The sequence below is a fragment of the Arachis ipaensis genome, chromosome B06 (assembly GCF_000816755.2).
Source record: "Arachis ipaensis cultivar K30076 chromosome B06, Araip1.1, whole genome shotgun sequence".
NCBI lineage: Eukaryota > Viridiplantae > Streptophyta > Magnoliopsida > Fabales > Fabaceae > Arachis > Arachis ipaensis.
Genome location: NC_029790.2, coordinates 108,911,075 through 108,938,201, shown reverse-complemented (window position 1 = coordinate 108,938,201; position 27,127 = coordinate 108,911,075). Strand labels below are relative to the sequence as shown.

Here is a 27,127-nt window from a genome sequence, read left to right as displayed (position 1 = left end):
ATCGTAGAAGGAATAGAAACTCGTTGCAAGTCAAAGACATTCTAAAACTCCTTCTCGAAGGCTAAAGCCATACGAGCCATTTTAGATGGAGGTCAAGGCTCATGCTAGTTAAAAATCTCATTGTTCCTAGCTCTCTAAATCCACCACAGACTAGAAAAGAATTTAAAAGGATGCTCTTTGCTATGGGACAAGCACTAGTTCTTCAAATCCAGAGGATGACTGAAAATCTCCAGAGTCTGCCAAACAAGCTGAGCTTTTGGGCAATTCTGAATACAATGAAAAACTGTTTCCTGGCAAGTCAAGCAACTGGGGCAACTATTTTTAGGTGACAAGCTTCTCCTAGGACAAAAAACAGCAGTGGGTAATGCCTCTTGCAGACAAAGTCAAGCCAAGAATTTGATCTTTTTTTGGAACAAACGGGCGCCAAAGCCAAAGCCAATTTCCTCTCTCTCCCATCTAGACATCTTCTTGCAGAGACATAAGTAGTCATTCCGAGCATCATAAACCTTAGCCGGCTCACCGAACCAAGTTTAGCCTACCACTGAACCTGCTTGCACATCCGGGTTGTAGGAGAGAATGCTTTCATACAAAATATGCTGAAAAGGAGAATAAACATTCTCAAGATGCCACTCTCCAACCGACCATAGATCTAAAATATGGATATCTGAGTCAAAAATGTGAACATAATCCATCTCATTACAAAGCTGCCCCCTCGTTCCTCCATTTAGAGAACCAAAAATTGTGATCCAAATCTCCAATGCACCAATCAAAACCATCCTTCAAAATATCCCAAATTTTACACAGACTTCTCCAAACATGAGATCCGTTATCCATAGAACGGCTGAAAGCGTCATCCAAAGAAAAATAGTATTTAGCTGCCAACAGTTGAACCCAAAGCTTGTGGGGATGATGAAAGAGTTGCCAAACTAGCTTCCCAAGAAGAACAACATTAGCACAAAATGAATCTCAAATTTTCAAACCACCAAACTTCTTAGAAGTGACCAACACCTTCCAGCTAATAAGATTCAGCCCCCGACCATTGGCTTGACCTTTCCATAGAAAATTCCTCATCATAGATGCTATAAAATATGTTATACCTTTGGGAAAGAGAGAGACTTGCATAGGGTAAGTCAGAATAGCCACTACAAACCAAATTAATCAAGCAGCGCCTTCCTGCCCTGTTGAGTAAACGCCATTTCCAACTGGTTAGCCGTCTTTGGATCTTATCTAGAACCTCATTAAAAGAAGCCCGGGTCACCCTAGAATGACTAAGAGTAACCCCGAGGTATTTGTCCAAATTCTAGACAAAATGAATGGAGGACACCCCAGTAAAGATTTCTTTTCTAGTCGCTGAAACATTACGAGAACACAACGCTTTTGACTTCTCTACATTAATCTTCATCCCAGAGGCTTTACAGAAACTCTCCAATGCTGCCATCATATTTTGAACTTTTCTTTTCTCCACTTTACAGAAGAGAAGCAAATCATCAGCGAATATTAAATGGAAAATTCTCGGACCCCTTCTAGAAATAGCAACCGGCTTCTACCTCCCCACAACAACTTGATGGTTAATAAATTAGGACAGTCTCTCTATACACAACATGAAAAGCTATGGTGACATAGAATTTCCTTGTCGAAGACCCCAACTAGGAGTAAAACTATCCAATATATCACAATTCTAGAGAATAGACAAAGAAGATGAAGTGACACTGCTCTTAATCAGGTTGATTGTAGAAATAGAAAAACCGAATTTCATGAGGGTCTACTTTAGAAACCTCCAATCAACTCTATTATATGCTTTCTCTAAATCAATCTTAAATGCCAGAGTTCCTTTCCTCGACTTAGTCTTTTTCATAAAATGGAGTACTCTTACGCTATAATAATGTTGTCTGGTACTCCCCTTCCAAGAATAAACCCCCTTGGAGAGGCTCAGCAATATCTGTAAGATGAGGGTGGAGTCTGTTGACCAAAACTTCAGTGATGACCTTGTCGACCACATTACAAAGGCTGATAGGTATCAATTCCTTCATTAGTACTGGTGAATCCATTTTGGGAATTAGAACAAGAGGAGTCTCCATCCTCCTTGAATAAATAGAACTAATGAATAATTAGTCAATAAATTAATTATTAATCAAAAAAATAGAAAACTAAATTTTATTAATCTAAAGAGGTGAAAATATTAAAAATACAAATTTCGACACTAATTTTAAAGATTTTGGCCCAAAACCAGGCCAACAGGCCAAACTGGTTGGATCAAACCCAAATCAGGCCCATGGCCTAACATATAAAACACCAAATTTAGCCATCTTCCTTTCTCATTTCCATGGAAGCACGCTGAAAGGGAAGAGAAGAAATCTCAAACCCTAGTTCCAAATTCAAATCCACTTATCTTTCAAATCCGAGATCTGATCGCCACACCGTTTACGGCCATGCGACCACTACAAAATCTACCAAACAAAGTGATAAGTACCTTGCTATTTCTTACTCAGCCTCCTCCTTGTATTTTCAAAAATTTAGGTTTTGATTTTGAGAGATTATATGATTTTGGAGTTTTAGGATTAAATTAGCTTAAGAAAATTGTTAGGTTGTGTCATATGGAATCGTAGATAAGGTAAAAACCCTCAAATCCTTTGTGAATCATTGATTAGTAAGCCCTTATATTGATTTTTGTGATGTTATGTGAATTAGAGTAAGTATCATGTTCATTTGAAGTCCAATTAGTGATTGAGCTTGTTAAATTGAACCTTGGAGGCTTGAATTGAGCATTGGGTGCTGAAAATTTTGGTGGTAGAGGCTTGAGGCTTGTGAATTGAGGAAGTTGAGACGTTCTGGGCATTAGGGAGGAATTGACCAAGGTATGGTTTTGGTTTCTCGTAGATAATGTGTAATGTAATGTGAAAACTTAGGCTAGTTGACCGTATAATAGGTTGAATTATGTGAACTTGATAAGGTTTAGTGATATTTGGTAAAAAAATTGAGTTTGTTATGAGCTTTTGATGATGATTGATGAGGATGATGAATATGAGTTATGAATGTTGATACATTGTTGAGTTGTGTTTGTTTTTATTGAGGATTGTTTGGAATAAAATTGCTAGAATTGAGATTTGGTATGTTGTGGAAGATATAGAATGGATATGAAATTGTGTTAAACATATTTAGTGTTGTTTTGAGGTGTAACACATTGGTTTCAAAATGGAAGTTTGGTAAAAATAGAGGTTTGGCATTTTTTTGTGAAACTTATTTTTGATCAACTTTGCCGGGCCATAACTTGGCTTCTAGACCCTCAAATTATGTCAAACTTATTTCAAATGAAAGTTAACTCCGTGAAGTTTATAGAATTTAAAGAACAGACTAAAAATAATTTTTAACAAAAAAATTATGCACGTCGGAAGTTTGGTGTGCAAAAGTGATTTCTGCAGACTTAGCAGCTTTTCTGAAAAATGCAGCGCATGCATAGGCGGACACATGCATGCATATGCGAGAATTTTCTATTTTTCAACACGTTCACGCATGCATGGGGTGGACACGTACGCGAGTTTGGTAAATTTTCAAATCATGCGTACGCATGATGCATGCGTACGCGAGAATGCCCAGTTTTGAACTTAAGCGCACGCGGAAGGATGGACGTGTACGCAAGCCTCCCCTCTGTTTTGAACACCCACGTACGCGGAAGGTGCTTGCGTACATGAGTTTGTCAAAAATCCCATCCATGCGTATGTATGGGGTGGCATGCGTACGCATGACCACCCTATTTTGGAAAAGTTGTATTTTTGTGATTTAATCATGTTTTCTAACTTCTAAACCTCTATAGTTACCTTCTAAAGTTCCAAATTTAGTTTCTAACTATAGGAAAGGGGGTAGACCTAGAGAGGGAGCTAACTTGGTATTGAAGAAAGATTATGAAGTGATGATTTATGATTGAGAAGTGTGAAAATGTTGAATATATACTGAATGAAGGCTGTATTGAAAATGAATGATTGATATTGAATGAATTATATGGTTTATTGCACTTCTATTATCTGAGATACGAGTTTTTCTGGGTAGATGCAATGGCTAACCACCACTCGCTCCAGGTTGAGACTCGATACTCTGTTGATCCTACGTCGCAAGATGTGGTCGGGCACTTTAATTCCCTGGAAATTCCCCCAATGAGATGAAAAACTGAGTGATTGAGATTATATGCATAGACTCTTAGGGATGCGCACACGGAAGGAGTGTCCAGGGTTAGCTACCGGACATGTCGGGTTTGGCTATATAACTGACAAATAAGACTCATTAGCCATAGGCAGGTATACATCATATGCATTTGTCTGTTTTGTTTGAGTGTGTATTACTTGGGTTTGCCTACTTGGTTAACCATGTCTACTTGCTATATGTTCTACCTATTGCAACTGCATTCTATCTGTGTTTTCTTTGTCTGTACTATATGTCTTTGCAACTGAGAGATCCCTTGTTTGGCGGAGGTATGACGAGGGTAGTTCCATCGGTGTTTCGGAGGGTTGGAGGAGACAGAAAGTGAAGCGTTGAGTTTAGGCTACGCTTAGAAGGTAAATATCTTAGATAATTTACCTAATTTATGGATTATTATATTCCTTTAAGTTTAATTCTGAGTGTCGGAGTCCTAGAATTGCCTCTGGCTTTACTGAGACCTTATATATTACCTATGTTGGCACCATTACCATGTTGAGAACTCCTGGTTCTTATTCCATACATATATTGTTGCTTTTTAGATGCACTTCTCCGTATATACTTTATGTTTGATCCTCCTAGAAGCCTTTATGGAGAAATAGGTGCTTGATTTATGTATTTTAGGACATTTGGGATATATATATAGTATTTATACTCCGGCTGGCCTTGGTTTCGCAGGTCGAGTCTAGAGCTTGATATTCTGTATATTTTGGCATTCTACTCTTTCTTTCATCTGTCTATTCGTTTACATGTGCGACGCGCTTTTCTTTTTGTGGTTTTGCTTAAACTTTCCTTCAAGGCTCCTCGTTATAAATTTCTTTCAACTATTTCTATGTATATATTTTATTTTAGAGGTCCTAATGTCTCAGTATCTCTATTTTACGACTTAAACGTAAAGCTCTGTACAAATCCCTAACCATATTCCAAACATCCGAACTAATCTCCCAATGTTCTTTGAAGAAGTAAGCTTGGAAACCATCCAGACCTGGAGCCTTAAAGGAATTCATGCTAAAAATAGCTGACTTAACTTCCTCCATAGTAACAAGCGCAGTAAGATTACAGTAGGCTTCCTCATTCAAAGAAGGAAGTGGGACTTCATCTAGACACCCCAAATCAACATCGTCTAGCTGCCAGAATAAACTCTTGAAGAAAGATTCAGCATCCTGGCTAAGAGCCTCTAGATCCATCTCCCACAAACTATCCTTGAGAAAGAGACCATGAATCTTATTTTTCTTCCACCGCACAAGTGTCTAAACATGGAAGAAGCTGGTGTTTCTATTCCTGAACTTCACCCACTATTTCTCTGGATTTTTGAAACTAAAGAAGTTCTTCTTGTACAAGAGTGTTATTATAATCTTCAATAAATCTTTGTTCTTTTTTATGCATGAAAGAGCCTTCCCTCTCTTCCAAATGCTTCTAAAGATAATTAATTTGACGCTTCAGTTCACATTTCCTAACAAAGATGTTACCAAAATTGTAGAATTAAACTCAAGAGAATTCTTCTATACCTCTGAAAGCTTGCCTTGCACCCCTCTTAAGTCAGACCAACAAGACTATTTCACAATATCTCTGTAACTAGAATGAGTAGCCCAAATCGGCATAAAATAGAAGGGTTTGTTCCTGTTCAGCTGTAGGCTCCCTTTACATTGCACTAAGATAAGACAGTGATCAGACTACAGTCTATTCAGTATTTCTGCATAGTCCCCAGGAAAAAGAGATAACCATCCACTATTAATACGAACCTAGTCATGTCTTTTTGCCACCTCAATATTGCTTTCACCCTCCTATACCAAGTAAAATATCTCCCAATAGTCTTCAAGTCAAACAGAGCATTGTCTCCTAAAGAATTGGCAAACTGATCAGCACGTCTCTCGAAAAATAACAACCCTTAGCTTCATGAAAGAAAATAACTTCATTAAAATCACCGAGAACAATCCAATGCCCTTGAAAAGATGAAAACTGAGCTACCAGGTAATCCCAAAGAAGACCTCTTATATTATGTTGAGGACTACCATAGATACTACTATACCTCCAAACTACATTTTCAAGTTGAACTTCGATAATGACACATTAATCGCAAGCATCAAACAATTTGCAGCAAGTATCTTGTACTGAAGAAAGGAACCAGATACCACCCTTATGTCCAACTGCCTCTTCTCTATACTAACAAGATAGTAACCGAGTCTTTTCTAGAATAGTTTTAAATGTTGAAAGGGAGAATGGGTCTCAACTACAATAAAGAAAACATGTCTAAATTTCCTAACAAGCTCTTTACAATTTACTTGGGCTAACTTATTAGAAGAACCCCTATTATTCCAAACTAAGATATTTAAATTATCCATTAAATAAAATTGACAAGAGGATATAAAAATAAAAGATAAAATTAACTTGCACCACCAACCTCAGTAGAAGACTTGTCCCCTGGAACGGAACACCTTGGGCCTCCATGTACCACTGCCTTCTTCTTCATTGATGATGCACATTTATCCCGAGCCACAGTCATAGAGATCAGCGGCGGCGCAGCGCTCTCTGGACCTCCCTGCATCCTCTCCTTTTCAGACGTTGATACAATGCCATACTCCCGTACCCCATTCACAGGAACCAGCAGCGACGCTACTCCCTTCTCCATTGGAATCATGGCTGGACTCTCGAGGACAGGTGCCTCCCCCGCCATGCCTCCAACCGGCGAGTTTTGCAAGGATACCGGATGTAGACATTTCCTGATGGAGAGCCCTTTTGTTGCTGGCGTATGGGAAGATGACGACGCATGCTGCTGGGTATGCCCAACTCGGACTCCCTGCTTCTTGGACCCCCGTGAAGGCTGTGGTTTGGCCTTCTGGTGGCCACCCGACCCAGAACAAGTTTGATTGGGTCCTTGGGCCTTCCTTGTTAAATTGTGGCCCAACTTCAATTTTTCTTTCTTCAACACCTTATGCCACCCTGCTTCTCCCTCTCCACATGCCTCCTTTCCATTGGCCCCGTTTCTAGGAACAGAATCATCCCCAGATTTTGCACCCAAATTAGTGCCATTATCCTTGCTTAAATTATCGGCCAGATCAACAGTTTTTGTTTCACCTGAATTTTGAATTTCCGAATCCGACTTGGCGCAACCCTGTGCCTCCCCCTGAACAGAGTCAACCCTCTTCTCTTCCATAGGAACCCTACTCAAGCATTGAGATTTATCATGGGCATATCTTGCACAAAATTCACAAAGCAGAGTTAGACTTTCATACTCCACATTGTAATAGACACCCTCAACTATGATATTCTTGATCACCGACAATCCTAAATTTATTTGAACACAAGCACGGATATATCTCCCCCTCTCTGCCAGTTTGGTGGCCAAATCAACTTTTACCGGGACTTCTATTATAGCTGCAATATGTAGCATTGCCTGCTCCTGATAACACCAGATTGGGAGATTAGAGACCTGAATCCAAACTAACGTAGAATCGAAAGATTGTTCACTCGATTGGAAATCAACATCCCATGGTTTTACCGCCACGTAGTGACCCTCAATCAACCAAGGCCCACCAAGCATGACCTTCTCACAATCCTCAGCGACATCGAATTTTACCAGGAAATATCCAAATCCCACATTTAGCAGAATGAAACCTTCTTTGATGCGCCATACTACCCTTAACTTATGAGAAAGAGCTATATAACTATACTTCCTATCCAGGACCTTGATAACTAAGGCTTCTCTAGGAGAATCACCCTGCTTGCCTACCACCGTTGCAATACCATCTCTGATAGTGATCCGACGAGTGCAAAGGTTTTCGACTTTATTATACCAATGACCTTATCTCAAAAAGAGACTTAGAAACCTTCTGAAAATCAACCGAAAAAGATTCTCCTTACACACCCACCCACACTCTTCCTTTTATTTCTTTCGACGACATGACCCTCATCCTCCCCATGTTTCCCCCGTCACACGCCCGCTCTCTCCTTCGCTCATATCTCTCCTAGGGCATAACAATAAATGTAGGTATAGTAATAAATGTAAGTATAGTTCACATGAAAGTATTTTAAGCTTTTATTAAATTATTTTGAATTTAAATTCCCAATGTTAGATTACACCTAAACCATCAAAATCATGAAAATCTCTCAATACTAGGGGTGTGCATGGGTCGAGTGAAACCGAGTTTGATGTGACATATACCTGACCCGAAATATATACCAGGTCTATTTATTAGACCCGAACCCGACCCTAGACCCGATGAAACCTATACACTTTCGGGCCACGATTATACCGGGTAAAAACCGGGTGAAAACCAGGCCGTTAACATTACATTACCTTGATACCTTCTTATAAGTTAGCATGTGAAAATATCCAAATTTTCAAGACTCCAACCATTATTTGACATGGTAAAATTCACTTAAAAAAATATAACAAGAACCAACTCTTCTCTAAAATTAAAGCATAACCATAATCAATACTAATATTGTCTAATAACACCAAATATTTAAATCAATACAAATAACACAATATTATGCATTAGTCTAAAATCTTATGCATTTTAAACATAAAACATTAACTTATAGTCTTATAATAACTAATAACAAAATATTAAGGTTTACAATACTTAAATTCTACATAAGAATAGCCATCATCCATCACTAATAACACAAAATATTAATTATGTATAATGACTGGGCCACCGGGTCGAGTTCGGGTGACCCGAGCCATGGCTCGGACCCGACCCAAAATAATGACTGGGTCTATTTTTGAGACCCTTACCCGATCCTAGACCCGGTGAAATCACACCAAATTAACCCCTAAAGTGTTCGGAGCCGGGCCGGATCTTCGGGTCGGGACGGGCCATGCACACCCTTACTAAATTTTTCTCAAAAATACAATTTTTAAACATTTATCTCATGCAAAATATGCTAATATTTTGAAATTGATAAATTTTGCTATCTTGTACTCTTAAAGTATATATTAAGAAATATTAATTATATTTATTAGTTTTTATTGTGATGTAACCTACTTAATTATGTTACTATCTCTAATTTTTTATGATTAAATTAATCTTTAAAAATCCTAAAACTATTAAAGCTTCCTTCCAACATTATTAGGAATCAAGTCCGTGAACCTTTTACATTCATTTATTGGCTTTTTTTTAATGAAATTAAAAGTAGTGATATACTATAATATTATAATTTTTGGTGTTTTTTAAAAGTGTGGAAGGTACACAAATCGAAAGGTCTGATTTCTGTATCCCAAATTTTTTAATCTTTTTAATAGAAATCTCTCGGTCCGATTTTAGTACTTCTCACAAATCAGACGGTTCGATTTCTGTACTTCTCACAAATCGAACGTTCTAATTTCTACTTCTTTAATTAACTAATTCTATATTTGAGAATAATACCTTATCAGTTTATATTTCATATTTCAGAAAACCACCATTACTATTCCAATAACAAAAACAAAAAGTGTCATCTATTATATGGCCTTTGTATTTTCTTGTACATTTAAATGAAGCAAACCAAAATATTTGGGCTATTTTATTCGAATAAACTTTGTAGATATAAATTGAAAAAGTATTAGAACGAATTTACTGTTTTTAAGAATTTATCACCGTCTTACCTATAGATAAAATGACACTGACAAAAGATCCTCCCAAATTTTACATATATAATCAAGAAATATACACATATAAATTATTATATTTTACATTTTTTTGGATGTTGACTATATATTAACGGGACTCTTCTTTCTTATAACTAAACCAAAATTAAAATTATTCACAATTACAAATAGGACAAGGTGCATTTTATTCCAATCCAATCTCCCTTATTATTATTATTGGAAAATGCATTTAATGTGTGGAGTCCAATTTGATTATCCTTCCAAAGATCAAACTGAGATCATAATAGTAGGAACCAATAGAGTATATCTATCCTAGGAAATAGCCAACATTCTTGGTGTACAAGGCACTATTTTAAATTAGTTAGGAGTGTTTATAAATTGGATCTGATATGCATATTCATAGTATTTATTTAAATTCAATCCAAAAATTACGAATATCAATCCAATCTACAAAGCTATCCGATCCGATTCGATATGCACACTAATAGGATCGGATAGCAAATTTTATGTAAATATCAATATATCCACAGATTTGCAAAAATACATAAATAAGTAAATATTTCTTTTATGTTTATTTCAACTAATAATTAATTAATTATCATATATATTATATTACTTTATTTTTATTATTTAAGAAAAATATGTTTAATAATATACTAAGTGTAAACATGTTTAAAAGAGTGAAAAAAAATCTTAAATATTTTTTTAATAAAAATAAGCTTTTTAAAATATTTTTATATTTTGTGAATATATTCAAGATTTCGGATCAGATCCAAGCTTAAAAATTATGGATATTGAATCCAATCTAATTCGATAATTTTAGTGCAGATGATATCAAAATTTTAGTCATATCTAATATATGTTCACCCCTAATATGTTTAAAAGAATGAAAAAAAATCTTAAATATTTTTTTAATAAAAATAAGCTTTTTAAAATATTTTTATATTTTGTGAATATATTCAAGATTTCGGATCAGATCCAAGCTTAAAAATTATGGATATTGAATCCAATCTAATTCGATAATTTTAGTGCAGATGATATCAAAATTTTAGTCATATCTAATATATGTTCACCCCTAATTTTAAAAGTATGGTTGCTAATGCCAAAATATTGTTCTTTAATAATTTTTTTTTTTTAAAAAAGTGTATCAACAATTTGAGGGGTACCATGTCACATACTCACAATCTTACCTTTTTGTTTTTAATTTTGGGAAAAGATAATGATTGAAGTTAGTCCAAGAATGTGGTTTAGCAAATGAAATAAAATGCACCACACATCACTTTACTCTTAACTATTATTCTAATATCAATGCTTGAAATGTCACTAAGACACTTATACACCCATTAATTGTAGGTGCACCCCGAATCAACACCCTGCAATCCTCTCTAACATCACCATATTACAACTTACAACTCATCCTCCGGCGGACATGTTACCGGTAGATACAACGCTACCAAAGAGGCCATACCTTGGAGCTGAAGGTCTATGGCTTCAGCTATCCCATATCTAGTTACCTTGGGAGACTGAGTGATCATGGCAATAAAGTTGACATTAGTTAGCTATCCCATATGTAGTTACCACCACCCTTATCGTCAACGCTCTTTCCCAGTTGACAGGTTCAAGGCAGAGAAGGAGTCAGTTCAGAGGAAAGGGCCAAATACACCATGCCATGCCGAACAGAACCATGAAATCTTAATAAGTTTCAAAGTTGAATGGGGTGTACTGTGTAGTAAAGGATTCCAGCCTTAAGATTTCTAGAGTTGATATGATTTTGTTAAAGAAGAAGAAAAGTTAGATTATGTGACGCATGTTGTGAAATCAGCAAGGGCATGAGAGAAGCCTAGTTAGATACCAGAAATGGTGCCAAAATGTCATAAAAGTTCAAAGGTTCTTTAAGCTTTTAGAGCTTTACTTAGGATAATATATACAAAAAAGACAACCATATTAGACTACTTCTCCCAAATTTACCTATCTAGGTAGACTCCATCTCCAAGATGTTTCCGTAAATCCATGTTAGAGAACAGTCAGAGTTGCTATCCCCTAGCCTTTTCCAAGTCTGGGAGATCTGCAAATAATTTTCAATTGTGTCAGCTATTAACATGGGAATATAAAATTAATTTAATTTGTGTTCACGGTGTTTGTGTAAGAAAGTTTTAAACATATATCTAATTATGTATTACCATATTAGCAAAAGTAACAAACTTTGACACCCACGACCATAATGGTCATTAAAGAAAAATCAATTTGATTTGAGCACCGAGAAAAATTTTTTTTACACAATAAATGTATCGATAAACACATAAAATAGCAAATGAAGGGCAGAATGGAAACAAAGAATATGGTTTGATGATGAGATCATTTCCTAGAACAATGATACAAAGGGAAACACATTCCATGAGGCACTAACCTAATTAGGTGAAGGGAAGGTAGATGTATGCAACCTTACCCCCATAACCTGAGGCTATTTTCATGATTTGAGCTTGCGACATCTGGTCAGAAGCTAATAGTAACTTCGAGTTTGACTAAGGTTCACTCTCGAAGAAAACAAAAGAGAAAATACTTAAAAAAATAAAAAAAATGTCAACTGTGGGGGAAGACTACAATTTCTTTTATATATTGAACAAACAATAGAGATGAAGCAGAGGTCATGCATGTTGCATTATTAAACATGCACCAGAATGCAGAAAGGCGAAAGGTAAAGAAACAATGCATAGCTGTAGACAGATGTCAACCTTACCAACAAGCATCATTTCAGCCTGCAATCAAAAGCATCATTTTGACCTAAGTAAAAATACAAGTGGTCAAGTAGATCACTTACACAACATTCCTTCATCCTCATCACTGCTTCCCTCGTCCTGAGCAACAAACTGCGAAAAAGAAGACACCAGAAAGTTTCTTGACCTATATTGCTTAATATTAAAATTGACAAGTAGAGAAAGAAAAAGCTTACTCGAGTATCATCGTCAGATGCCAAATCAGCTGCAAAAATTCAAGAAAAGCTCAATTAGGCAGGCGGAGGTAACCACTTACAATAAGTACTCAACTTAAATGAAAACATCAAGGACCAAACAAAAAGATGAAAACATAGTTGTCTAAGCCATCTGACATGAGAGTCAATAATCAGGATCAGGGGAATGTTCAGATTATCAGAGCGGTGCCCCTGGGGTAGTCATCCTTAGACCCTATCTTTTTTAGGATTCTGCCATCCAAATCTAAAGTGCAAAAGGTGCCTACTCAACCAACCAAAGTGCTTTTTGTACAAGGCAAGGGATCGTACAGCGAGTGAAGTGATAACTTACGTTAGAAGGAGACATTAAAGAAGTACTAAACTTTTGAAAGGGTTTTGATGGGGATCGATTCTTATATAGGTACTACTTACCAGTTACCATAGACAGCATCCAATATTAAACAGTACAAGGTAGTGAGGCCAATATTAAAGCACCAATCTCCAAAAATAAATAAATATTGCTGAAGGAAGTGCCTAATAGATGGTTATGTGAGCAATATTTTTCTAAGAATTTCAATATGTTTGGCTAAGCAAGTTTCTGCCGTTTCCAGGTTTACTATATAATAACAGGTTTAAGTGTTTAACCGTATGGGGTTAGAAAAACCAGATGCTGATGGATTCAGTTTTAATTCTGGACTCAGCTACTCTTAATCCAGTTATGGTAGTATATATGTCACTATATTTTAGCTTTATTTGAACATGTAAAGCTTCGAGCCCATTTTGTAATTTTAGAGTTCAGACCATACTTGCACAAATATAACAATAACCCCACTTAACTCAGTTTGCTACCCTTGGTTACGTCACAATGCAAGCCAAAATCTAAGCCATAAAATACCAAGCCTTTTTGCTGTCCTATATTAGTCGAAGTCTAAACGCCTATGAAGCAGCACAACAACGATAAACAGATGAAGCAACTAAGAGAGTAATTAGGAAATCTTCTTTGCAAACATCTTTTCGTAATCAAGAGAAAAAGTTGGACAAGTTTTTAGATGCCTAAAATGAATTGAACATGCAAAGTAATGGAACAGTAAAAGCAAGAAGAAATAATATTCTAACCAAATGTGTCAAGATGAAAACAAATCTATCACAATTTCACAAAACTTAGGATCTTCTGCGTTACCAGTGCAAAGGAATTTTTGTTAAAAAAAAGCTTTCTTAAATTAAAACCTTGGACAAAATTGTAAAGAGTATGAATTATTATAAAGTTAGAAACAAGTTGACGATAAACAGATGCATAAAGATGTAAACTCTTCTCGTGTTTTGATTTAGAGCTAAAACACCGAACAAATGCCAATCAGATACATCTTAGGACAAGTTACGCAATCTTACAAGTTGACTCTTCATCATCTTCATCACACCATCTGTGCCAATCAACCTTCAGGTATGGAGCAGGTTTCTCTTCTGACTTCAGTAGCCTCTTCCACCAACCTTTCTCTGCTTTCTGAACATATTAATGCACCAATCTCCAAAAATGAATAAATATTGCTGAAGGAAGTGCCTAATAGATGGTTACATGAGCAATATTTTTCTAAGAATTTCAATATGTTTGGCTAAGCAAGTTTCTGCCGTTTCCAGGTTTACTATATAATAACAGGTTTAAGTGTTTAACCGTATGGGGTTAGAAAAACCAGATGCTGATGGATTCAGTTTTAATTCTGGACTCAGCTACTCTTAATCCAGTTATGGTAGTATATATGTCACTATATTTTAGCTTTATTTGAACATGTAAAGCTTCGAGCCCATTTTGTAATTTTAGAGTTCAGACCATACTTGCACAAATATAACAATAACCCCACTTAACTCAGTTTGCTACCCTTGGTTACGTCACAATGCAAGCCAAAATCTAAGCCATAAAATACCAAGCCTTTTTGCTGTCCTATATTAGTCGAAGTCTAAACGCCTATGAAGCAGCACAACAACGATAAACAGATGAAGCAACTAAGAGAGTAATTAGGAAATCTTCTTTGCAAACATCTTTTCGTAATCAAGAGAAAAAGTTGGACAAGTTTTTAGATGCCTAAAATGAATTGAACATGCAAAGTAATGGAACAATAAAAGCAAGAAGAAATAATATTCTAACCAAATGTGTCAAGATGAAAACAAATCTATCACAATTTCACAAAACTTAGGATCTTCTGCGTTACCAGTGCAAAGGAATTTTTGTTAAAAAAAAGCTTTCTTAAATTAAAACCTTGGACAAAATTGTAAAGAGTATGAATTATTATAAAGTTAGAAACAAGTTGACGATAAACAGATGCATAAACAAGAGTATGTAAACTCTTCTCGTGTTTTGATTTAGAGCTAAAACACCGAGTAAATGCCAATCAGATAAATCTAGCATCTAGGGCAAGTTACGCAATCTTACAAGTTGACTCTTCATCATCTTCATCACACCATCTGTGCCAATCAACCTTCAGGTATGGAGCAGGTTTCTCTTCTGACTTCAGTAGCCTCTTCCACCAACCTTTCTCTGCTTTCTGAACATAGCATAGTATGTTTCTTAAACCAGCTTTAGTTCTGCAACGCTGCACACCGCACCACAACAAATTTTAAGCTAAAACCATCCAAATTTTCAAAAGCTTGATATTATTTAAAGAATAATACAAAAAGCATTATTGTTTCCATAAAAGCAGCATATAATGTGTTGCAACCCTAAACACCAAAACAACACCCTTTGGTGACCTCAAGGTCACAGGTTCAAGCCGTGGATACAGCCCTTCCCTGGACCCTGAGTTAACGCGGGATGCTTGTGTACCTGGCTGCCCTTTTATACAACCCTTTACTACCCTGTGGTTTATGCAGAAAAGCTGTTAAGTAAAATCATTGTTTGGAAGAACATAACATGTATCTCAAGTTCTCCTAATTGAAAGAACAAGATCAATCTAAAACAATCCATAAGGTTAAAGAAGCTAACAAATACATCAGTTCGAAAGTGTAAAAGGAGTATGCAACACCGCATCTCACTGAAAAATAAATTCTACGTACTATTAATATAAATATTTTTATACAGACATTCAATCATGTGCTACAGCATAGACTAAAACAGTTAACTTCCGTGCAACTATCTTATAGAGAAATCACTTTAATCTCCCTGGCAGCACTTGATTTTAAAAAAGTTGTTGTACACGTCTGTTAAACTCAGAGATATGTATATCTATACAGAGGTCCCGGATAATCGGAATTCGAAATGCAAGTGAAGAATAGCCATCCTTAAATCTCTGCATTGTGCTAATACTTAGATAAACACAAAGCATGCAACACAAGAAGTTAAGAGCTCACCTCAGGTGCAATGGGGCCATAAAGCTCTAAAGTGAAGCTGTAAGATTCACCTTGAGCACCAGAAGCAGAGAAAGTAAACAAACCATGAGGCTCACACTTGACAGAGACATCCTTTGCATCAGGCAGTGCCACAGTCAGATAAACCTTGTCAGAACGCTGTGCCCACAGTACTTCAGGATGGTGACTGAATACAAACACAAAACACAAATCACTTTTTTCAATTGCTAAATCAAAATCATACCATATACATCTATGATTTCTTTTCTTTTAAATGATTGAACAAATCAAATTCTTGACAACAAAGAATAGGTTTATAACATTCCTAAATTCTTATTTTTTTTTTCAATTGATTTTTTTTTAATTCTTACGAATAAAAAGAATGGGGCAACCACATTACAAAGTCTAAAGAAATTACTTTTATGATAAATAAACAATAAAACATAATCATACACAACAATAACTACAATGGGGGCATTGAAAAAACCCTGATGAGTCCAATAAGCAATACCGGGATTGAACATAGCTCTACTTTTTTTTTCTCACTAAAAGTTAAAAATATTAGGAAGAACAAGAAAAATAGTGATATGAGATTCAGGCAGAGGAGCAGAAAGTGGAAAAAATGAAAGAGGGGGAAGTTAGAAGTACCTCATTTGGCGTTGTTGAGAGAAGAGTGTGATAGCGAGAGAGAGAGAGAGAGAGAGAGAGTGAGTGAAACAGAGAAAATGGGAGTGGGTGTATCGGAGACAGAGAAAGAAGGAAGAAGTGACAAAAATGGAATATTATTATTATAATAATTCGTTGTGTGTGACGTCAAAAAGCAAGGTCGAGTCAGCTTCGGTTGGACCTTGGTTTCTTTTTCTCTTCGTAAGTCGTAACTCCGTTAGGTAAGCAAGGTGAGTTTTTTTCCTGAAATAAAATAAAAAATTTTATTATTTACCCAAATCTTAATCTTTAACTTTAATTCTTTTTGGATCTAAGGAGAGTTCGTCGTGGCTCAATTTTATGGAAATGGAGCCTGAATGTGAGCTTTTCATCCATATGGAATCAAGGGGGCTAGACATATATGTGGGACAGAATTTTGGCAGTTTTTGGGAGAAGAACTCGGACCGTCTGAGTTCTTTGTTGTGAATTTCGTAAACTCGAAAACGCACGGTCCGATTTGGGGTGGGGAGGGAAAAACTTTTGGTGCGGAGAAAACGGACCCTCCGATAAGGTTGAGTTGGAAGGGCAACTCGGACGGTCCGAGTTGCATGTAGCTGAAGATGAATGGAGTCGGACCGTCCGGTTTGGGTAGGGATGTCAGAACCGGTTTATGAAAACGCATGGTCCGATTTGGTTGTTTAATATATTTTTGAATGAAGTTAACCTAGTCGAATGGTCCGAGTTGAGTAAAGGGTCTATATAAAAGTGTGCAACGAGTTAGTGTTAGGTTACCGTCTTCTTCCCCTTCTTCAGCGCCGCTTCCTCTGTTTCGTCTTTCTCAATCTCTTCCATAGTTGATCTAAATCACAGAAGTTAGTAGTTAATGTTATGATTTTTGTTTTTGTGAGTAGGAAAAATGAGTGACAGAGTACTACTAAAGGTGTATTATTTTGGTCAGATTTTATTACAAACGTCTGAAGGAGTAAAATTTATTTGTGATAATCCACTAGATGTTGTTATTCCTTTTATTATTTCGTTTGAAGAACTTAAAGGTTTGATCTGTGAGAAGATTGATTCTGAGAGGGCAAAAAAAATATCATGTGTTCTATATAGATATCCGTTACCGGTATTTGGTCGGTTCGTCCAATTTCAAACAAGATATGTGACGAACGAAGCGAGCATGCAGGAGATGTTTTCAATGTATATTAAAAACCGGGCTCAGATCTCGTTTATCGAGTTGTATGTTGAGTTTGAACAATCTGAGACTGACCGAAACATTCTACGGGAAGATTATAATAGTGATAGTGAAGAAGAGTTCGAAAGCAACTACGAATGTGTTGGTGCAGATGGAGTTGAAGCTCATGGTGACGGAACTATGGATCCAGATGTGACAGAGGTGGCAGATGCACTCGCAAACGATATGCTGTTTGCGGAGCCTTCATTCATGTGAGTTCTGGACTTGGAAGCCATGCATGTTCCGGAGTATCCGGAATATATGACTGCAGGTACGTTATAAAAAATAATAGTTTGGATTATTTAGTTATTGAATTATTTATGATTGAATTAGTATTTATTAACCATTATTTTAGCATGCGTTGATGTCATGTATGTGTTAGACATTGAACCGGTTTATAAGATCCTATGTAAAAAAAAATTAAAAAATAGTAAGAAGTTAAAAAAATAGAAGTCAAAATATGTGTTTACTAACATTGGAAAACATATAACGTTATTTTAAACTAATATAGAACATAGAAGTTACTATTTTATTATTATTTATGTTATACATTATAGGTATTGGGTAAAAAATATTAATAAAATTCTCTACATTTTGAAAATGAAAGTTAACGTGTGTTTGTCGAAATGACTTAGAGAACCGGACCGGTTAGTATTTGGTTCATCGGGGTTGACGGTCGAACCGATCGGTTTGGACCGGTTTTTTACATCTGACGTTCATGTTCGTATTTGTGATAAAAGTTACACAGTAACATGATGTTAGGGTTGGATTTATATCATACTTGATGCAGTGAATATTGATTTATTAGGGTTTTGAAACATGTTTGTATTTATTGAAATTTTTCCCATGCTGGTTGTCCTGGCAGAAGTTCCTATTGTCGCAGATGGTGAATTTGCTGTTGGGATGGAGTTTAGTTCCCGGGAAGCTGTTATTAAGGCAATAAAAGAGTATTCTATACGACGAAGCGTAGACTACCGGGTGTATGAGTCTGAGCCGTTGACATTTTATGCCAAGTGTACACAGTATGGGTCAGGGTGTGATTGGCTTATCAGGGTTAGTCTGATCAGCAGGAAGTATTGTTGGGTTATAAGGAGGTATAATGGTAGTCACACTTGTACCAGAGCCACCATTTCACAGGATCATTCGAAGCTAGACTCCATCACAATTGCAGAAGCAATAAAGCCACTGGTTGAGGCTGACCCATCCTTAAAGGTAAAATCGGTTATAGCAGAAGTGCAGTCGAAGTTTAACTATACCGTTAGTTATCGGAAAGCTTGGTTGGCTAAGCAAAGGGCAGTAGAAAAAATATTTGGAGGTTGGGAGGCATCGTACGAAGCGTTGCCTATATGGTTTCAGGCCATGTGTCATAAGGAGCCATCAGCTGTTGTCCATTTTGAGACTATGCCTGCATATCAAGGCGATGACTTGGTCAGTCATATTCGGGTACTGCATAGAGTATTCTGGAGTTATTACCCCTGCATCAAGGCATTCAGACATTGTAAGCCACTTGTCCAGGTGGACGGGACTCACTTGTACGGAAAGTATAAGGGTTGTCTACTAGTCGCAGTTTCACAGGATGGCAACAACAACATCGTCCCAATTGCGTTTGCTATTGTCGATGGAGAGACTTCTGATGCATGGCACTTTTTCCTTAGTAACTTGCGTCAACATGTTGTCACTCGGGATGGTGTGGGACTAATATCCGACCGACACGAATCCATCAATGCAGCTGTGGAACGGAGTAACGGAGCCTGGTCACCTCCTAGAGCTTTTCATATGTTCTGCATCAAGCATATAGAGTCAAATTTTCTGTGAAAATTCAAGACACCGTACCTCCAAAAATTGGTCGTCAACATAGGTAACCATTTACTAAATTTAAGTAACTTAATAACAGAAATAAACATTAATATTTGTTTTTGACATCTATAATTCATCTATTTTTTTTGTTGCTATTCTCTAGGATATTCGAGGACGGTGCGGGAGTACGAAGTGCGTTACCAGCGATTACGGGAACGGGGGGAAGCGTACACTAACTGGTTAAACCGAATTCCTCGCGAACAGTACGCACTGGCGTTTGATGGTGGATACCGATGGGGTCACATGACAACGAATCTAGTGGAATGCATCAATTCAGTGTTGAAGGGTGCACGCAATCTTCCCATTACTGCTCTTGTCAAGGCAACATTCTACAGGCTGAACGAGCTTTTCACCAGAAAAAGAGCGGAGGTAGAAGCGTGGATTAATGCTGGCCATGTGTTCTCCGAAGTCGTGACCTCGAAGTTGCATGCAAACCAACTTGCATCAGGAAACATTCAGGTCAGTTGCTTTGACCGGCAGAATGAGGTCTTCGAGGTGCGTGAGATGCCAAGCGGACTGGAGTTTGCAGTTGATCTACGTGGCCTTCGATGTGACTGTGGAGAGTTCCAGGTGGACCGGATCCCCTGCAGACATGTGTTCGCATGTTGCGCCAACCAGCGACTGGATTGGAAACTGTATGTGCATGATGTGTATAAGATGGACCAAGTTCGGCGGGTGTACCGAGCAAGATTTGGCCACTAGGTAACCCGACGACATGGCCTGCATACAACGGTCCTCGCTACGTACCGAATCCGTATCTGAGACGTGTCTCGAAAGGGCGCCCGAGGATGACGCGCTTGTTAAATGAGATGGACACGCGAATGTTACGTCGTCCTAGGCGATGTACGCTATGTGGAGCCGAGGGACATAGTCGTAGTAGATGCCGTCGGTCAGCTGGTACAAATGCCAACGGAGATGCTCAGTAGGGTCACATTGTGGTAGGTGTAGAACGTCACTAGTATGGCATGGGTTCTCCTTTTGAGGTAACTTGACCTGACATGTGTAATATTGTATAACGTTTTTAATATGTTTTTATTTCAAAACGGTTTTTATGTTGTAACGTTCTTCAGTTGTTCTTATTTTAATGTATGCTAGATGTATGTGTTAAAACATAAAACGGATACGTATCACAACAATATATTATAATCTGCGAACATGTTGAACCGGCAGGTTCGCGTCACAATTTTCCTGGTTGACCTGACCGGTCTGGTTATTAGGTTTTTTGGTTGAACCGGCCAGTCCGGTTCATTCAGTTTTTCTGAATGAACCGGCCGGTCTGGGTCAGAGGTTTTCTAGTTGAACCGGCCAGTCCGGTTCATTCAGTTTTATCTAAATGAACTGGCCGGTCCGGGTCAGAGGTTTTCTAATTGAACCGACCAGTCCGGTTCATTTAGTTTTTTCTGAGTTAACCAGCCGGTCCGGGTCAGAGGTTTTCTAATTGAACCGGCCGGTTCGGTTAAAACCTATCATGATTGAACCGGCCGGTCCTTTTCACAAGTCTCCTGGTTGAACCGGCCGGTCCGGATCAAATGTTTCCTAACAGAACCTGCCAGTCAGGACCAATTTTCACATTCAGTACATATACAACACCTGTAGCTTAATACGTAGTCAAGATCAATAATACCTGAGTAGGGTCCGTGGGGTTTAAATACTATAAACATACAATATAAATGTTACCAAAGTCCTTCTCACTAATTCAAATTGTCCAATAGATACAAATTAGTATAAACACAGTCCAGGTGATTACAACTTAAATAAATAATTTAAACCCCAACTACTTTCTCATGGCCCACTTCACATCCTTGACAAAATTCTTGCATTTCTTCGCCGCCTTCTTGAACACAGATGGAGTGTATCGACTAGCGCTGCGACGTGGTGGGTCAATCCTCAGATTGTACCCTTTGGATGTTTCATCCGGAGTGCGTGCCTGACCTGTATACAATTTATAAAAAACAATTAAATGTAGTGCATCAGGTAATCAAAGCAAGACATATACCACATATCATTAACTAAAAGTCAAACAGAGATCCCAGTTAAGAGCAAAAAATAAGTAAGCAATCGAACATGTAAAGTAAAATACAAAACATAATACCATCATTACGAGATTCCTCATCCTCATCGAACTCCTCTATTTCATCATCCTCATGATCCTCCTCGGCATCCGGGTCATCTACTAGATACTCACCTGTCTCTTGTCCGAGTGTGTTAGCATTTTCCTCAATGAGTCCCATTGAAACACGGTTAGGGTTCTGACTAAAAAAAGCTCCGCGTCCACCGTCACTCCTACTAGAGTCAACCGACACAAACCCTCCAGAAGCAACCGATGAGGTATGGCCCGGATACCTCGCATCCAATGAATACCTACCTGCCATAAACTCAGGCTGATGTCCATATTGTGATAGTCCAGGATCTGCAGACATCAACCCAAGCAACTGGCTAAAAGAACCTCCTTCTCCTGTTTCAAACTGTGAGGTTCCCCAATATTGTTGACTTATTGGAAATGATGAGGGTAAATGTGGCTGAGGTACATACTGGCTTGAGGACTGAGGTTGTTCTTCTGGAATCGGGTTTGGAGGTAATATATGCGGCGAATGTGGCTCTTGTCCTTCATTGTCATGATCCATATCCTGACTACCCTCATCGGTATCCTGATTATCCTCATCCAAATCCTGATCACCTTCATCCATATCCTGATCACCTTCATCATTATCTTGACCCACAAGATTTGACAAGTTCAAGTGGTCCCCATATTTTGAACGGTACCAATGCATGTAACTATCTAGTAGATGATGTGAAGGCATGGGAAGCTCAGATAGAACGTAGTTATACCTGTTTGACCAATGCATCACCAAATTTGAATGACTCGGTTCCGTGGCCCAATTAAGATTCTTGGGACCCTTCAGGGTTTCTCCATGCGCCTTCTCTAGATTCCGCTCCTGACTAGGTTGTCCTTGAACAAAACCAAACTGTCGCCTAAACCTATCTGTAGCATGCCACTCGATACATTCAAATGATACCAACGGAACTGTAGCGCTCTAAACAACCGACTGCATGTAGATTTCAGGAGGAATGATGTTTGGATCCATGCGATCCACAACATAAGCAACCCAAACAAACTGGAAAAAATAAAGGAACCTCATGATCACAGTCCAGAACGCCAATTACAGTAACAATGCTGTATAATTATGTCTCAGACCCTAAACCGAAAACTAAAAATACTTTAATTAAAACACACCTGCCCTTCCTGAAGTTCGTCAAATGCCTCCCTAAAGTGACCTAACTTCAGATATCTATATCGCCGGTCACCACGCTCCCAGTTCCGCCACCTAATATGATATACTCAATTACCTCAACTAGCATTAAATGAATCTTAACTATCAAGATACGGGTACATTGAAACAAATTATTACCTGTTTGCTAGCGGAAAACTTCGAGGTTCCCTAGGTAGCGGCGATAGATATGGCAGCCTGATCCAAGCCCAACAGAGTAGAAGTGTTAGTGGACCATCTATTTCCTTGCAGTTAAAACGGGATGCCCGGCATAATGCCCTGTAGAGATGTGCTAGGCACGCCGCTCCCCAACTATACTGACCAATACTAACAAAATCACGTAGCAAGGGTAGAAATTTCCAATGCACTCCTGCCCCAGACTTATCCCCAAACAAGATCGTCCCGATCAACAACATAATATGGCACCTCACATACCTCTGTATACTGATATCATCAATCAACTGTAAATTTTCTTTTAGATTCCGCAGCCATGTAAGTTTTATGCAACTACCTCTACAATCCGACTTAGGCGGTGCAACTCCAAATTGAATCAAGCACTCCGCCTCCAACGCTTCGAAACTGCTCATTGTCATCCCTGTGACTGGAAGACCATCTGTGGGAAGACCAAGAATCAGAGCTACATCTTCAAGTGTCACAGCACATTCACCAATGGGAAGGTGAAACGTATGTGTCTCTGGGTGCCAACGTTCAATTTGAGCATTTACCAATGCTTTTTGACACTGCACTATCCCAATTTGAGATGCATGATAGAACCCGGTAATTCGCAAATGATCCTCCACCCTTTCGTTATACCGATCCGGAGGAAGTGGATGGTTACATGTCAACATTCTTGATTTCTACAAAAAAAAAACATAACAAATTACTACTCAAATTATTAAGAATTACTAACTTACCATCATCAATCTCTTGACTGAATCCTTATACAACTAATTCTTGTAACCTCTAAATTTATTTAATTAATCCTCAAAATTATTCATAACTGCTAATGAAACTCATTACAAATACATATATTCCTAATCATAAATCTCAACAATATTGCAACATCCACAATAATATCGAACGTTAATTACTCTTTTGTTAAAAATTTTTTTTCCTCCAGTACAAAATATTAATAATCTCTATATGCCATCATTCATATTCTAACAACGGTAATAATTAACTTGCTAATAATAATTACTACAATTAAGATTATTTAAATATTCTCATAAAGAAATATCTAACATGGCTTAATTAAAATAACCTTTCTAATCAACTCAGCATTAACACTTTATCACAATAATAATAACATTTAACCAAAATTGATAACAGTTATACTTAATTTATTAAAAACACATTTAAATAACATTGGCTTACAAATAATAATTATACTAAAAATAAATAAATTTATAAAAAATTTACATTATCTACTACTTACTACTACACCCAAAAACACAAAACTAAACAACAACAACAACAACATAATCATAAAAAATTTCCTTATCATGATATATATAATTCATAATCTGTAAAAAAAAATTTAAATAAAACCTAATAAATATTTAAAAATTAGTCATAACCATTCTATTTATATACTTCAACTACACGCCTAACAACAACATAATCATAACAAATTTCCTAATCATGATTTATATAACTAATAATCTGTAAAATAATTTTAAACAAATCTAACAAACAATCAAAAATTAGTCATAATCATTCCATTTATATTCTTCAAGTGCATGTCTAACAACAATATAATCATAAAAAATTTTTTTATTATGATAAATATAATTATTAATCTGTTAAAAATATTTTAAAATAATCTAACTAATATTCATAAATTAGTCATAATCATTCCATTTATATGCTTCGTCAACTGTGTGTCTAACAATAATCATAATATTCAAATTTTATATTTTAATCATTATAAATATTAAAAAATTCAAAAAAATTAAAAAAAATACTTACATAATCAGGATCACTGAGATAATGAATAATATGAAACTCAGATCGATCAACATCTTTAACTTTGTATTTTTTTGGCATTGTTGTTGCTCCTCCACCATGCAAAACTCAGAGAAACTCAGAGAAAGAAAGAAGAAGGCTGTGAGGGTGAAAGGTTAGTGGGAGTGAAGTGTGGTTTCGGTTTCGGATGGTAAGAGAGGTCATATTCCTTTCTGTCTTTATGAGGGGAACCGTTTAGGGACTCGGCGGGGAAGCAACGCGTGTCCATTGATGAACATACTCGGACCATGCGATTCGTCCAAGCCCAGCCAACTCGGAGGGTCCGAGTCCCTCAGCAGCCTGACGCACATGCACTGGAGTCGGACCGTGCATTTTGTCGCTTGAAATCGGAGGGTCCGACTCCCTTTCCCCTGACACCACAACTTGGTTACACACCTCCCACCCCCATATCCTTCTCATACACCACCTTCGGTACAATATGTAAATTAAAAAGCGGTTCGTTGTAGTATAAGCAAACTCTATAAATTTTATAGAGTTCACCTAATTTTCAGTGAATTCCACTTCAATTATTTTTAAAATACACGAAACTTAAATCTTTAAACCATTATCATGGTATCTAAGAATACATAGAAATACATAAAAATATACAGATAATTTTAACATTGCTACCATTTTCATAGTGCGACGAATTTGCTATGAAAAAAAATCGTATTTGAAAAATTAAAGTTAAAAAATAGTGTTTGAAAAAATAATAATTTTTTTAATTTTATTTCAAAAAAAAAAACCCAAATTTTTAAACTTTACAATGGATAATGGCAACTATTGAAAATTTCTAGAGAGTATGAAAATGGTTGTCCTTACTGCCAACAATGTTAAAAAAGTTATCCTTGTTTTTTGTGTATTTTTATGTACTCTTATCTACTCTTGGGTAGCGTTTGTTTTGAGGTATTGAGACAGAGACTCAAGACTGAAACTCACTATCATGTTTGTTGGTTCAGAGACTCGTACTAAAATTTCTGTCTCTGTCACTATCATGTTTGTTGGTTCCGAGACTCTTACTAAAATTTCTGTCTTTGTCCCAAAATTTCAGTATTTCAATACTTCCAAAAAGTGGAGATACAAGGAACTAAAATTTTTAGAGATGGAGACTGAAACTTTAATAACATTTTATACCTAAATACCTTCATTTCAATTAATTAATTCTAATTTTACCCTTTGTACAAATTAAATTAGAATTTTATTCTTATTTTAATTTCTGTCTCCCACTTTGCACCAAACATAATACTGAGATTTATTTTAATATCTGTCTCTTAGTCTCTGTCTCTTAGTCTCTGTCTTTCCATCTTTGTTTCTCGACCAAACGCTACCTTGGATACCATGATAATGACTTGAACATTTGAGTTTCGTGTATTTTGAAAATAATTGAAGTGGAGTTCGCCGGGTGCGACGAACCCGGCGAACTCTCCCTAAATAAAAAAAATCGTATTTAGGAAATTAAAGTTGAAAGATAGGGTTTAGATAAATAATAAAATTTTTTATTTTATTTTAGTGAAAAACCCAAGCAAGGTGCATTTAATTTCAGCCCATTTTTAATTGGGTTGCACCTCAAAATCCATTATTAAATATACACAATATACTTTTGAATAAAGTTTTACATTCAAGCAAAATATTTAATTAAAATTAACTAAGTTGTTATAACAATTTTTTAAAGAGTAATTACCCAAATTAGTCCCCAAAAATTTTAAAAGTGGAGATTTAGTCCTAAAAAAAAATTAATACGCAAATCAATCTCCAAGGTTTTACTCCGGTAGACAGATCAGTCTCCAGTTCATTTTTCGGCAGAGTAATTACCCAGATCAGTCCCCAAGGATTTTAAAAACAGGCATTTTAGTCCTCAAAAAAGATTAATATATAAATCAATCTCTAACATTTCTCTCCTTTAGACAAAATAGTCCTCCTTCCAAAAATAAAATAAAATAAAATAATAATTATTATTATTAATTGCACAATAATATTGTACTATAATTTTTTGTATTTTTTGGACAAAAATAATGATAAATTTATTCACTAAATTCTTATTTATATTAAATACA

The 27,127-nt window shown here is 36.7% G+C and overlaps 3 protein-coding genes across 5 annotated transcripts; 1 reads left to right on the top strand and 2 right to left on the bottom strand.

Moving 5' to 3' along the window:
- On the bottom strand, nucleotides 6,225-11,316 carry LOC107647240. Its single transcript, XM_016351341.1, has 3 exons — nucleotides 11,192-11,316; nucleotides 6,590-7,937; nucleotides 6,225-6,377 (listed from the first exon to the last, which is right to left on the bottom strand). Exons 1-3 carry the CDS (start codon nucleotides 11,314-11,316, stop codon nucleotides 6,225-6,227), a joined length of 1,626 nt encoding a protein of 541 aa, XP_016206827.1.
- On the bottom strand, nucleotides 11,005-16,858 carry LOC107604808 (uncharacterized protein At3g03773). Of its 3 annotated transcripts, XR_002349147.1 has the most exons (7): nucleotides 16,518-16,668; nucleotides 16,068-16,251; nucleotides 15,154-15,313; nucleotides 12,732-12,760; nucleotides 12,600-12,648; nucleotides 11,750-11,846; nucleotides 11,005-11,535 (listed from the first exon to the last, which is right to left on the bottom strand). XR_002349147.1 is itself a non-coding variant. In XM_016306502.2 (6 exons), the coding sequence occupies exons 1-6, from the start codon at nucleotides 16,715-16,717 to the stop codon at nucleotides 11,815-11,817; spliced, it is 459 nt and encodes a 152-aa protein (XP_016161988.1). In that variant the 5' UTR covers nucleotides 16,718-16,858; the 3' UTR covers nucleotides 11,040-11,814. The 3 variants fall into 3 exon arrangements, 2 of the variants coding, with proteins under 2 accessions (XP_016161988.1, XP_020960425.1); XM_016306502.2 differs by lacking the exon at nucleotides 16,518-16,668 and adding an exon at nucleotides 16,713-16,858 and having other exon boundaries at nucleotides 11,040-11,846; XM_021104766.1 differs by having other exon boundaries at nucleotides 11,040-11,846; nucleotides 16,518-16,667.
- On the top strand, nucleotides 17,890-20,502 carry LOC107647238. The gene is made up of 5 exons (XM_016351340.1): nucleotides 17,890-18,155; nucleotides 18,579-18,690; nucleotides 18,809-18,879; nucleotides 18,996-19,684; nucleotides 19,904-20,502. Exons 1-5 carry the CDS (start codon nucleotides 17,890-17,892, stop codon nucleotides 20,500-20,502), a joined length of 1,737 nt encoding a protein of 578 aa, XP_016206826.1.